The sequence below is a fragment of the Chlorocebus sabaeus genome, chromosome 25 (assembly GCF_047675955.1).
Source record: "Chlorocebus sabaeus isolate Y175 chromosome 25, mChlSab1.0.hap1, whole genome shotgun sequence".
In the NCBI taxonomy this organism is placed as follows: Eukaryota; Metazoa; Chordata; class Mammalia; order Primates; family Cercopithecidae; genus Chlorocebus; species Chlorocebus sabaeus.
Window position 1 is genome coordinate 27,613,072 of NC_132928.1, and position 14,085 is coordinate 27,627,156.

The following is a 14,085-nucleotide window of genomic DNA, read 5'->3' on the forward strand; positions in this document are numbered from 1 at the left end:
TGTGATCTGCTTCTGCCAGCCTACGCATTTTTGTATCTTTTTCTCATTGCATGGCCCCTTGTCTTTAAAAGGCTAAACTGCTCTGTACTAAATTTGGTCACGCAGCGCTCCAAGATTCCCTGGAATGTCCTCAAGTTTCAAACAGCTCTGACAGCGAGGTAGGACCGCCCCCAGCTTAGGGATTGGCTTCTCCTCTCTGGGCCCGGCAGTTGTTGGGTCTTATTGGCCGCTGATTAGTCCAGCCGGGGTCCACTAGCCCTGGGCTGCAGGGAGGCTGCTGCTTCCAGTGAACACTTTAGCACCTGTAGCACAGAAGGGCCAAGGAGCTGCAGTCCTCGACCAGCGGGGGTTTGCTCCTCAGCCCACTCCCTGCATCCAGATCAGCTCACCCCTTCCCTTCCCTGCCCACCAGGACTCTGATAGCCCCTGGCAGCCACAGCCCATTCTGCCAAGATGTCTAGGGTAGCCAAATATCGCCGGCAGGTGAGTGAAGACCCCGACATTGACAGCCTGCTGGAGACCCTGTCTCCCGAGGAGATGGAGGAGTTGGAGAAGGAGCTGGACGTGGTGGACCCAGACGGGAGTGTTCCCGTGGGGCTGCGGCAGAGAAACCAGACAGAGAAACAGTCCACGGGTGTGTACAACCGGGAGGCCATGCTCAACTTCTGTGAAAAGGAGACCAAGAAACTTATGCAGAGGGAGATGTCCATGGATGTGAGTGAGCACAGCCCTGGAGGGGAGGAGGGAGACAGGGGAGGGCTGGAGACCCTGGCTTCATGATTAGGATGTTTCCTTCCTTAGAAGAAATGTTCTTGTTGGCAAAGGATTTTAATGCTTCAGAACTGATGATTATCCACTGAACTAGCAGTACAAATCTCTTACTCCTAATTTCTGTTTCATAAGCAGAAGTTGGATATGTTGGAGGAACACAACATCCCACAAAATCAAATAGAGCTACTAGTAGAATGGGAGCTGGAAGGTGTCCTTGAAGAGTCCATTGTCAAGTTGACTCCATCCTGGTCCCACAATACCTTTGTTTTTCTCCACTCATTCCGTCCTATTGTGAGGAGGCGTAAAAAGATAGAGCGATACTTTATGTCTCCTGTCAGTCACCCAAAAAGACAAAGCTAAGCCTTTTTTTTGTGGGAGAAAAACTCATTTTCAAGTCCCCACCCCTATGGGCATCTCACGGCACATGGATCATTTCAGGAGGCTTTGGAGTAAATGAGTTTCCCAAAGCAAAGGGAGACAGGGACCAGGAAGGAGTCTGTGCCTGGGAAATGTGGCTTAAAGACCCGATAGCTTCAAATTTATTCCCAGGGAAGATGTTTTTTGTTGTGGTTAGTTGGTTTTTGGTTTTGTTTTGTTTTTGCACTCTCCAGAGAAGCCTCTGGAGGGAGCATGCTCTCTTTTTGGTAATTAACTCTTTTACCAGCTAAAGAGGCCACTTTGCTGGGGGATGAAGATATTCATAGAGGAAGGAAAAGGGGTGATGTTTTGGAAGCATCTGCTCACACCTATGATGGGCTTAAGCACAACTTTCTTTCTGTTTTCTTTAGTTGGCTGGAGGAATTTTTTTTTTTTTTTGGTCACTTTTGCATTTATATGTGAGTTTTCCTTGGACAAACTAGCCTCCAATGGAGTATGACTTTGTGGGATCCCTTTGTCCATGGGAAAGAGTGTTGCATAGGAAAATTGTTCAAGTCTTTGTTCTAATTCTCTTACTCAGCCACATCTCTTGTACATTATCCGTTACATGTGAATTCTTGCAAGAAAAAGATCAGTCTCAATTCTTGCTTTTTGTTTTACTTCTATGGAAACTGAGGCACAGAGCTTCAAATGACATGCACATTCTCACAGAGGAACTGAGAATGGGAACATTATCATCTAAAATGCGTGTGGCATGTGTGGCTGGGTATGAAATTGTGTTGACTGCTAGTCACAGAGCATATTGGTGGACACAGCCCTGACTCCTTTAGTGTAGCAATGGGAAAGAAGGGAGGAGGAGGGAAGGGGGTGAGGCAAAGAGGAGCTGGAACTCTGTCTCTGTCCCTGCCGCCCCTCCTCCACCACCTATGTTTAAGCCTTGGCCAAGAAGAGGGAGAAGGAGGGAGGAGGGAGAGAAGCCAGGAGGCTCAGGAATTTATTGTCCTGTATACACAGTGGTTGCCCCGGGTGCAGCTATGATAATGATGAATAAAACCAAAACATTTACAGAAAAAGTGGTAGCACTTACTGTGAGGGCCCCATACCTCAACACAGCTATCAGGAATCATACAGAAAGAAATGAAATGCAGCCAGAGGCTTTGGCACCCCTGGAAATCATTGGCTCTGCTCTTCCCTACTCCCAGTCACAGGCTCTGGGCCCATGACTACCATGTATCCATAGCTTCCGGTGCTCAGAAAGGTACTCCCGAGGCTGAAGTCAAACAAAGCAGTCTAATCACAAGCAGGAGTGTGAAGGATTCTCATGTTCCTGGAAATTTCACTATCATAGACTTTTTCTTCAGTCAGTTAATACCATGACAAGCGTCTCCTCCCCTGCCTCACCTCCCTCACCCCTGCCAGGCCCACACTTGGCTCTGCGGACAGAGCCCAAGTCAAGGAATAGAAGTGTGTGTTTGTGTGCACATCCTTGATGTAAGGAGATGCCTTTAGGTCCGGTTTTCCCTTGTGGGTGTAGGCTGTTCTGATCCTCTCACTCTTTCTCACCCTGTCCAAGGACGTACATTGGCATAATGGCTGGCTGGAGTTTAGGGTGCATGCTGAGCCTGGGCAGAAGTCATCTCTATAAATCTGGGTGAGAATGAACCCAAGAAGGTGGCTTCTTTAGCACCATTAGCAAAATAGTGAGTGTGTGGCCAAGAACTTGGATTTAAGTATTAGAAAAACCTGGTTTGAGTAACAGTATCTCTATGTAAGTCACAAGTTACCTAATTTAAGTCTCAGTTTCATCACCTACAAAATACGGATAGTAGTACCCATCTCACAGGGTTGTGAATACTAAAAGGGGTACTGCGGTAGAGCACTTAGCACAGAGCTTGGCGTGTCATAAACACTCAATAAAGGCCAGCTACGAAATTATTATTTCATTTGAGTCAAGGAACCCATAAACTGGTGAAGTGGGCCAAAAGCAAATCTCTACTCCTGCCCAGCTCCTCTCTTCCCTCAGTCTCCTGAGGACTGCGCAAGCCTCACCTGTCAGTTTAATGAGTGGCCCAAGTAAACAAGCAACCCCTGGGTGCTCAGAGTGGGGACCACCAATACTACAGACACAGCACAGAGCTGGGGGCAGGTGGACTCCAGGCTGATGGCCTGGCTGCAGCCCTCACTGATGGTGGCCTTCACTCTGTGTGAAGAACTGAAAGGTGGTTGAAACAGAGAGTAAAGCAAGATGAGCATTTACTAAGAACCTTCTACATGCCGAGCATGTTCACCTTTTCTTTAAACCTCACAGTTCTTGGGAGATGGGTATTTTTATTCCTATTTTTTCTTAGAGAGGTTGAATAACCTTCCCAAAGTCACACAGCTAATTAGTTGAGATCAGTGCTTCTTCCTCTCTGCCATACTAAGGTGCAAAAAAGACAGTAATGTCAGTCCCTGCCCTGAAAAAAATGTAATCTACTTAGATTCTGTTCGAAATACACACGTATAGAACCATCAGTGTTACAGAGTGGAGACCACAAATTCTTATATTGGCTGAAATAACAGTCTTCTGTCAAATGTTCACCTCCCCACCCCCACGAGTAGGAACATAATTATTAAAACTAAGTGTGGATTAGGGAAAGTAAATCCTGACTAGATACTGGATGCTGTTAAGGAATTTCTGTTAATTTCTGTTAATTTCTTTTAAGTGTGATAATGGTGTTGCAGATATACTTTGTAAAGGATTCTTCTCTTTTAGACATAAATACATAAATATTTATGGGAAAAATGTATTGGCTTTGGGAATTAGCCTTAAAATAATCTGGATAGGGGTATCGATAGAACAAGATTGGCCACCAGCTGACAATTGTTGAAGCTGGGTGCTGGGTCTACATGGGTGTTCATTATATTATTTTTTCTACTTTTGTATGTATGTTCGAAAATTTTCATAATAAAATGAAAAGAAAGAAAGAAAGAAACCAATAGTGGGAGGTCGGCCCTAAGACAGTCTTAAGGTCTGTCTTTTCCCTAGAAGGGGAGCCCCAAGATGCATACTCTGGCTATTGCACAAAGTGAGTCTAGGCTGCGGGAGGGCCCTTGGCCTGCTTCTCCTTCCAGGGGCTCCCTCCATGGGATGGGATACTCCAGAGAGTATCCCTGATCCTCCTGATTGTTTAACTATCTTTTTCATGAATATTCCACCCATGCCTCTTCCAGGTCAACTCCTATTTGTCCTGCCTATCTCAGGCACCACTTCCTTCAGGTAGTCTTCCAGTCAGGCACCTGATCTGAGCGTTCCAATACCAGTCTGTACCAAAGCCCTTGGGACATCACTTTTGTATCTTGTGTGACTTGGAGGGCAAAATGCAAATTCAGGGCCCAGCACACAGCAAGCCTTCAGCCTCTGTTTTGAGTGAATGTTAGCAGCGGATTGGGGAGGGTAGAGGTGGGACTTGGAAGAATTGACCCTAGCTTCTCTCCCTCCCTTTAAAGGGCCAGACCTGTCAGCCAGTGTAGCGCTGCCTGATCATCCGGGAACTCTCCTTCAGCCCAGGTAGAAGACAAAGCCCCTGGGCAAGCGTATAGCCCGCGGTTCAGTGAACCTCTTGTCCTTGCCTCAGGTTTCAGGAACCGGATCCCAACCGGTCAACTTGTGTGTCCTCTTTCCTTCCCAAGTGGGAAAGAAAATCTCCAGCCTGCCTCCCCCTCCCTTCTCCCTGGTGTTACCAGGGGCTGGGGATTAGCGCCTGTACCCAGCCAGGGGCAGGGGCAGCTGAGCTGGCGGGGGTGGAGGAAAGCTCTCCCTAGAGGTAAACTTGAGAAGTAAACCCGAAGCACCCCACTAATAGCAGCTGCTGGGCCTGAGCCCTCCTGACCTTCCCCTCCCACTGCCTGCACAGCCTCTGCAGCCCCCTCCCCCATCGGTTCTAGTTCACAGTTCAGTGTCCAGGGTATCTCTCTACAGGGCTGGGAAGGCCCGAGGCCGGCGGCCTAAACCTCAGAATGCCCTTTGCAGAGGGCTGGGACTTATCAGGAGAGCACTGAGCAGCACGGCTCAACGCTTAAGGAGATTAACCCCAACTGGTACACACCCAAAATAGCCCTGGAGGCTAGGGTGGAGAGGGCAGAAGAGGTGATGGGGGCCTGTTGACCCAGGGAGGGAAAAGCAGGCACCGGAGAGGGCTAGACTCTGTTAAAATCTCTCCCTGAAACTTGAAACTGCCTCCATCCAGAGTTTGAAAAAGCAACTGATTGTTTCTTAAACTAGGTGGTACAATCCACAGGTGTTTGTTTTAAATATTGTTCTTAGTCATACGTTTTCTTCTGTATGTATATAATATTTAAATAATTTTGAGGGCAGGTGTGGTGGCTAATGCCTGTAATCTCAACACTTTGAGAGGCTGCGACAGGAGGATCACTTGAGCTTAGGAGCTCGAGACCAGCCTGGGCAACATAGCAAGACCCCATCTCTAAAAAGTTAAAAATTAAATTAAAAAAAAAGGAATGTTACCAGCCTAGCCAACATGGTGAAACCCCATCTCTACTAATAATACAAAAAAAATGGCCGGGCATGGTGGCTCACACCTGTAATCCCAGCACTTTGGGAAACTGAAGCAAGCAGCAAGCAGATCACCTGACGCCGGGGGTTCAAGACCAGCCTGACCAACATGGAGAAACTATTCTACTAAAAATACAAAATTAGCCAGGCGTAGCGGCGCATGTCTGTAATCCCAGCTACTCAGGAGGCTGAGGTAGGAGAATCACTTGAACCTGGGAGATGGAGGTTACAGTGAGCCGAGATTGCACCATTGCACTCCAGCCTGGGCAATGAGCAAAACTCCGTCTCAAAAAAAAAAAAAAAAAATGCCAAGCGTGGTGACTCATGCCTGTAGTCCAGCTACTTGGGAGGTTGAGGCAGGAGGCTGAGGCAGGAGAATCACTTGAACCCGGGAGGCAGAGGTTGCAGTGAGCTGAGATTGAGCCACTGCTCTCCAGCCTGGCTGACAGGGTCAAAAAAAAAAGTCCATCTCAAAAACAAAAGAATTTTGAGCAAGTGAGGCATTAGTGCCTGCTCTCCCCCTCAGTGCTGCCCTCTGGGTGCCTGCCTTCTCCTTACTGGGACAGTAGGTATAAGAGCTTGGCTGGGCTGGGTGCGATGGCTCACGTCTGTAATCTCGGTGCTTTGGGAGGCTGAGGTGGGCAGATCAAGAGATCAAGTGATCGAGACCAGCCTGGCCAACATGGTAAAACCCTGTCTCTACTAAAAATACAAAAATTAGCTGGATGTGTTGGCACATGCCTGTAGTCCCAGCTACTCAGGAGGCTGAGGCAGAAGAATCCCTTGAACCCAGGAGGTGGAGGTTGCAGTGAGCCGAGATCGTGCCACTGTACCCCAGCCTAACAACAGAGCAAGACTCTGTGTCAAAAAAAAAAAAAGAGCTCGGGTGGATGGAAACTGCAGGAGGGAGGCAGGACAGATAGACAGGACCAAGGAGCACTTGTAAAATAAGGTGACTCACCAGTGAGAGCGGGATATAGATGGTTAAGAGGTGGGGTCTGCATCCCACTAACCAAGTAGCATCAGAGAAGGCTGTTGGCGGCCGGGCGCGGTGGCTCAAGCCTGTAATCCCAGCACTTTGGGAGGCCGAGACGGGCGGATCACGAGGTCAGGAGATCAAGACCATCCTGGCTAACACAGTGAAACCCTGTCTCTTCTAAAAAATACAAAAAATTAGCTGGGCGTGGTGGCGGCGCCTGTAGTCCCAGCTACTCGGGAGGCTGAGGCAGGAGAATGGCGTGAACCTGGGAGGCAGAGCTTGCAGTGAGCTGAGATCCGGCCACTGCACCCCAGCCTGGGCGACAGAGCGAGACTCCATCTCAAAAAAAAAAAAAAAAAAAAAAGAGAAGGCTGTTGGCTTCAGGGATTCCGGGAGCTTCATGGTCGCCAGGCTGGGACAAGAACGTGAGGTCAAAGCCCTGGTCTTATCTGTCTATCCTCCTTCAGTCTCTCTTTCTCCCCTCCAGGAGACTTTAGAGTATCCTTGTCAGACCGTGTCAGCATATCTACAGCTGGTCCCATGGTGTGCAGAGCCTGCATGAATCTCACCGAGAGATAGGCAGTCTATACACATGTGTATAAACACACACACACACACACACAGCAGGAACAGAGGAACAACACACAGCACCATGCATGGGGGACAGGAGAGGCGACGCTGATATTTACATGCCTGCCAAGTTGGATAAACAGGAATATCCTGAGCCATAGAATGCAGGCCTTTCCAGATCAGGCCCTTCCTTATTTATTGGACCACTTTTGTATAACCAGCAAAAGAGCAGTGGTCTCCATTCGGTTCATCAGCTCCCCCAACGGCTTGTTAGTGTTTGGGTGGTATGGTGAGACAGAAAGTCCATGGGTGTCTGGAATCAGATAGGTCCAGGTTTGAATTCTGCTCCTGCCCCTTACTGATCCAGTGACCTGGAATACGTTACCCAAGGAAGATAGAACATTAACTAGATTGAGTGCCTTCTGGTGCCAAAGGCTTTATCAATGCTCTCTCATTAACATAGCTTCTTGAGGCCCAATTACTTTACCTGTCAAGTGGGGATGATACAATCACCCTTGAAGGGTTATAGTGAAGATTAAATAGGATGAGGCATTGAAAGTGTTTGGCACATCATGAGAGACCTTCATTCCTCACTCTTCAGAGTTTGTACCCATGTATCTACCAAATCGACATTATTTTCTCTCTCATGAAGTTAAAAAAAAAAAAAAAACCAGTGAGAGTGAAGGAATGACAGAGAGGGGAAGGGGAGGAAGGAAAGCAGGGAGGCAGAGCTTATGTAATTACTCGCTGCCTGGCCCCAGCCGCCTGATTTCTATGAGCCTCTGCCGAATTTATTTGATATCCCAGGCTCAGGGGCCCAAACTGAGTTTCTGGGTTGGAAAAAGGCAGAGTGAAAGGAGATTAGGAGAAGCTTTCGAGGTGGATTCTCCTTCTCTGCAGGTTTCCACCCCAGCACAAGCTCAGAAAAGCCAAGGCTGCTTTGGGAGAACTTGGTTTCAGCTGTCCCTGGGGCCCACTGCAGAAAGGACAAGCCGGGTTGTCGGGATGCTGTTTACAAACAACTAGGAATAGAAGCACCTCCTGTTCCCACACCCCTCCACCACCCTCTCCTGGATGGTCCTCAGGCTCCTTCCAATTGTTACTTCAATCGGCCTTCCTTCCAGATCAAGCCAGCAGGGCTGGCAGGACCCCTGCCCCCGAGCCTGTCAAGTGAAAGGTGCTGCATCCTTGGGCAGAAATTCCCGGCTAAGCTCTGAGTGCAGAATATATGAGTCTAGTGGTTAGAATACTCTCCTCGGGCCAGCTAGACCTGGGTGCAGATCCTGCTCTGCTGGTTGCTGGCTGTATGACCCAAACAAGGGACTTCACCTCTTGGAGCCTGAGTTTCCTCCCCTATAAAACGGAAATTACGGCCGGGCGCGGTGTCTCATGCCTGTAATCCCAGCACTTTGGGAGGCCGAGGCAGCCGGATCACCTGAGGTTGGGAGTTCAAGATCAGCCTGACCACCATGGAGAAACCCCATCTCTACTAAAAATACAAAATTAGCCAGGCGTGGTGGCACGCACCTGTAATCCCAGCTACTTGGGAGGCTGAGGCAGGAGAATCTCTTGAACCCGGGAAGGAGAGGTTGTGGTGAGTTTAGACAGCGCCACTGCACTCCAGCCTGGGTGACAAGAGCAAAACTCTGTCTCAAAAAAAAAAAAAAAAAAAAAGGAAATTACAATGGTTTTTCATAGGATGAGGTTTCAGCAAAATAATCCACATAAAGCACTAAGCAGAGTGCTGGCTTGGAAACCTAGTAGTAAAGGCCCATGAACATTAGTTTCCTCCCTTCCCGTCACTCCTATCTGCCCCTCCCATTCCCATTCTCTTCATTCTTTTTATACACAGAATTCATGAATCATGCTTTATGTTTACAAGGAGGGAGGAGGACTCCACTAAATCATTATTTCGCCAACTCTTTAATGAGTTCCTATTATGTACTTTCTAAACACCAGGCTAGAGTAGTGAACAAGATAGACAAGGTTCTTGCCCTCATAGAGGTTACATTCTGTTTGTTTGTTTTTTAGACAGGGTGTCACTCTGTTCCCCAGCATGGAGTGCAGTAGCATGATCTTGGCTCACTGCAACTTGCATCTCCTGGGCTCCAGCGATCCTCTCGCCTCAGCCTCCCGTGTAGCTGGGACAACAGTTGTGCACCACCACGTCCAGATAATTTTTTTGTATTTTTAGTAGAGACAGGGTTTCACCATGTCGCCCAGGCTGGTGTCGAACTCCTGGGCTCAGATGATCTGCCCACCTTGATCTCCTAAAGTGCTGAGATTACGGGCATGAACCACTGTTTTGTTTTTGTTTTGGTTTTTTGTTTGTTTGTTTGTTTTGAGACATAGTCTTACTCTGTTGCCCAGGCTGGAGTGCAATGGTGCAATCTCAGCTCATTGCAGCTTCCACTTCCTGAGCTCAAGGGATCCTCTTGCCTCAGCCTCCCAAGTAGTTAGGACTACAGGTGTGTGCTGTCACGTCCAGATAATTTTTAAATTATTTGTAGATACTGGGGTCTCCCTGTGTTGCCAAGGCTAGTCTTGAACTCCTGGGTTCAAGTGATCCTCCTGTCTTGGCCTCCCAAAATGCTGGGATACAGGCATGAGCCACCCTACCTGGCCAAGGTTACATTCTAATGGGTGAGACAGACAATATATGTATTTCCATATGCAGATCATATATAGCATGTGTACATATAACATATAACATATATCTTCTAATAAGAGTAATGCCATTTAAGGGAAGAGTTCATGACCAACTATATCAGTGGGGGACCACTTCTGACAAAATAGTCAGGGTCTTCACCACCAAAAGAGGTGACATTTGAGCAGATTCTTTTTTTTTTTTTTTTTTTTGAGACAGAGTCTCACTCTGTTGCCCAGTCTGGAATGCAGTGGTGCGATCTTGGCTCACTGCAACCTCTGCCTCCCAGATTCAAGCAATTCTCCTGCCTCAGCCTCCTGAGTAGCTGCGATTACAGGTGCCTGCCACCACTCCCAGCTAATTTTTTTTTTGTGTGTGTGTTTTTTAGTGGACACGTGGTTTCACCATGTTGGCCAGGCTGGTCTCGAACTCTTGACCTCAGGTGATCCACCTGCTTCAGCCTCCCAAAGTGTTGGGATTACAGGTGTGAGCCACTGCACCTGGCCCATTTGAGCAGATTCTAAATGGACCGAAGGAGCAAACCTTGGGAAGATGTGGGGAAAAGCTTTCCAAGCAGAGGGAACATCAAAGACACATGCCCTGGAGTGGGAGCAGGGTTAGGGTATCAGAGGAAAAGCCAGGCCCCATAACTAGAGCAAGAGGAGTGGGGAGGGAGGCTGGAGGAGACGAGGCCTTGGAAGTAAGCAGGATTCCGATCACATGGGGCTTTTAGGGCAGCAGAGTTTGACTTTTTATTCTAAATGCATGAGAAGTCATTGGAGTGCTTTGAGTAGGGGAGACATGTGATCTAACTTATGCCTTTAAAAGGCTCATTCTGCCAGCTTTCAGATAGACTATAGGAGGGCAAGAGTGCAGAAATGAGACCAGTTAGAAGGGTGTTTCTGTTGCTCAGGTGAGAGCTCAAAGATGGTTTAATGAGAAATGGAAACTGGCTGATGCATTGGGGGAAAGAGAAGAGTCGGGGTGATCAGTACTGCCTAAGCTATTGGGTGAATTTGGTGTCCTTTTTTTTTTTTTGAGACAAGGTCTGGAGTGCAATGGCATGATCTCGGCTCACTGCAACCTCCGCCTTCTGGGTTCAAGTGATTATCCTGCATCAGCCTCCTGAGTAGCTGGGATTACAGGCGCCCACCACCACGCCCGGATAAGTTTTGTATTTTTAGTAGAGACAGGGTTTCGCCATGTTGGCCAGGCTGGTCTTGAACTCCCAACCTCAGGTGATCTGCCCACCTTGGCCTCCCAAAGTGCTGGGATTACAGGCATGAGCCACCACACCTGGCCAATCCCAGGACTTTGGGAGGCCAAGGCAGGCAGATCGCCTGAGGTCAGGAGTTTGAGACCATCCTGGCCAACATGGTGAAACCCTGTCTCTACTAAAAATATAAAAATTATCTGGGTGTGGTGGCGGGCACCTGTAATCCCAGGTACTCGGGAGGCTGAGGCAGGAGAATCGCTTGAACCCAGGAGGTGGAGGTTGCAGTGAGCTGAGATCATGCCACTGCACTCCAGCCTGGGTGACAGAGCGAGACTGTCGAAAAAAATAATAAAATTTTAAAAATCCCGAAATGCTGGTATCACAGGTGTGAACCACCATGACCGGCCGAATTTGATGTCCTTTACTGCCATGGGAACCAGCAGGGAAGGAGTGGTTTTGGGAGATGAAGAATTCTGATTTGAACAAGTTAAGTTTGTTGTGCTTAGTAGACCCCCCCAAGGGGAAGTGTTGGGTTGACAGGGGTTGTGTAGGTCTGGGGCTCAGTGGGAAGAGGGGACAGCAGATTAAATTTGGGAGTCATCAGTCTGTGGATGATACTGAAAGCCATGAGCCTGGAAGAGATCACTTAGGGAATAAATGTGAGTGGAGGAGAGCAGAGGGCCGAGGCCCCAGCCCTTTTTTATACCCACATTTAGGTGTTGGCAGAGGAGAAGGAGCCAGTGAAGGGACTGAGAGGTAGGAGGACATTCAGAGTGGTGTCACCACATCAGGTGAGAAAGGACGTCCGGAAGGAGAGCGTGTACTCCACCGCATCCATTCTTGCTGAGAGGTTTAATAAGGTGAGACAGATAATCAATCCCAGTAACTGGTAAGATGGAAGCCATTGGAACCTTGGCAAGAATGATTCCACTGTGGTGAATAGTGGACTAAAAAGAGAGAATATGGATAAGGATTGGAGATGGAGCATCTAGACAAGTCTCTTTTTTCCTCAGTTTTGTTCTAATGGGAAGTAGAATAGTAGGATGGCAGCTGAAGATAAATGTGGAATCAGGGAGGATATTTTTGAAAGACAGGGAATATTCTAGCATGGCTGATGGGGATAATTCAGTAGACAGGGAGACTTTTATAACACCAGGAAAGGGGGCAAAAAGGGGTGGAGTTCAGTTGAGGGGTCACGAGTCAGCAGCAGGTGGTCATGTCTTGTATTAGGAGAGAAGGCAGCAGAGATGGACCAAGATGCAGCCAGGTTGGTAAGTGTGGTGATGGGAAGATGAGATTTGCCTCATACATGCAACGTGCTGCTCTGGAAGGACAGCACTGGCGGCCATAAGTTGATCTGAAGGGAGGAGAAACCAAGGAGACTATGACAATAGTCAGAGGTCAAGCCTCAGGTCACAAGAAAAATGCTCAGTGCTCCCTGGATAAGGGCAGAGAAAACATGAAAGTACTTCCGGATATGAAATCTGGCATGAGAATAGTCAACAGACAACAGCCAGCTGCCAGAGCTGCTTGAAAATCCAGTAGATTTTCACCTCCAGTGCATCGATCTTCTGTCCCTAAAGCCACCCATGCCCAAGGAGAAGGAGGGAGCACACTGGTCCCTTCCCAGCATACGACTGACAGCTGGTGTGGTGGGACAAGCGCTGGACTTGCAAGCCAAACCAGGGGGGCCTGGGGCTAATTCCCAAATTGACTGTTTATCAGCTGGGTGGCCTCAGACAAGCATTTAATATTTCTAAGCTTCACTTTATTTTATTTTATTCTTTAATGCCTTGTCTATATTTCATTTTAGTTGACAATAATGTTTTATAACATATTTTATTGGAATATAAAAGATTTACAGAAATGTGCACAAAACATAAGTGTAGAGTTTCATGAATTATCACAAATGAACAAGAAATTGAATGTTGTCAGCACCACAGTACTGTCCCCACCCAAGCTTCCTCTCCAAAGATAACCCCATCCTGATTTCTAATCCCCTAGGTTAGTCTTGCTTTTATATGTATATAAAATATATTATATATAATATATACAAATATATAAATATATATTAATATATAAACATATATAATATACGTTTATATATAATATATATAATATATGTTTATTATATATAATATATGTTTATTATAAACATATATGTTTATTATATATACATATATTATAAAATATATATAAACATATTAAAATATATATATAAAAATATATAAACATATATATTTTAATATATATATATTGAGAGAGAGAGCGCCTCATGCAGCATGTATTTTTTTGCATCTGGCTTCTTTCACTCAACTTTATGTTTGTGACATGCAACCATGTTGTGTCGGTAGCATTTTTATTTTTATTTTTATTTTTTTGAGACAGAGTTTCACTCCTGTTGCCCAGGCTGGTATGCAATGGCACAATCTTGGCTCACTGCAACCTCTGCCTCCCAGGTTCAAGCGATTCTTCTGCCTCAGCCTCCAAAGTAGCTGTGATTACAGGCGCCCACCACCACGCCCGGCTAATTTTTGTATTTTTAGTAGAGATGGGGTTTCACCAGGTTGGCCAGGCTGGTCTTGAACTCGTGACCTCAGGTGATCCACCCACCTCAGCCTCCCAAAGTGCTGGGATTACAGGCGTGAGCCACCACACCATCTGTAGCAATTTTTTTTTTTTGAGACTGGGTCTTGCTCTGTTGCCCAGGCTGGAGTGCAGTGGCACGATCTCAGCTCACTGCTAGCTCCACCTCCCAGGTTCACGCCATTATCCTGCCTCAGCCTCCCGAGTAGCTGGAATCACAGGCACCCGCCACCATGCCTGCCCAATTTCCCTGCATTTTTTTTTAGTAGAGACGGGGTTTCACCACGCTAGCCAGGATGGTCTCAATCTCCTGACCTCGCAATCCACCTGCCTCGGCCTCCCAAAGTGCCGGGACCACAGGAGCAAGCCACCATGCCAGGCTG

General features: G+C 47.4%; 1 protein-coding gene across 1 annotated transcript in view; it reads left to right on the forward strand.

The window, feature by feature from the left end:
* Positions 1 to 222: 222 nt before the first annotated feature.
* Positions 223 to 14,085, forward strand: part of LMOD1 (leiomodin 1) — a 50,999-nt gene continuing 37,136 nt past the window's right edge. The window contains exon 1 of the mRNA XM_073011643.1: positions 223 to 714. Coding sequence (XP_072867744.1) covers positions 454 to 714 — 261 coding nt within the window. The 5' untranslated portion in view covers positions 223 to 453. The remainder of the gene's footprint in view (positions 715 to 14,085) is intronic.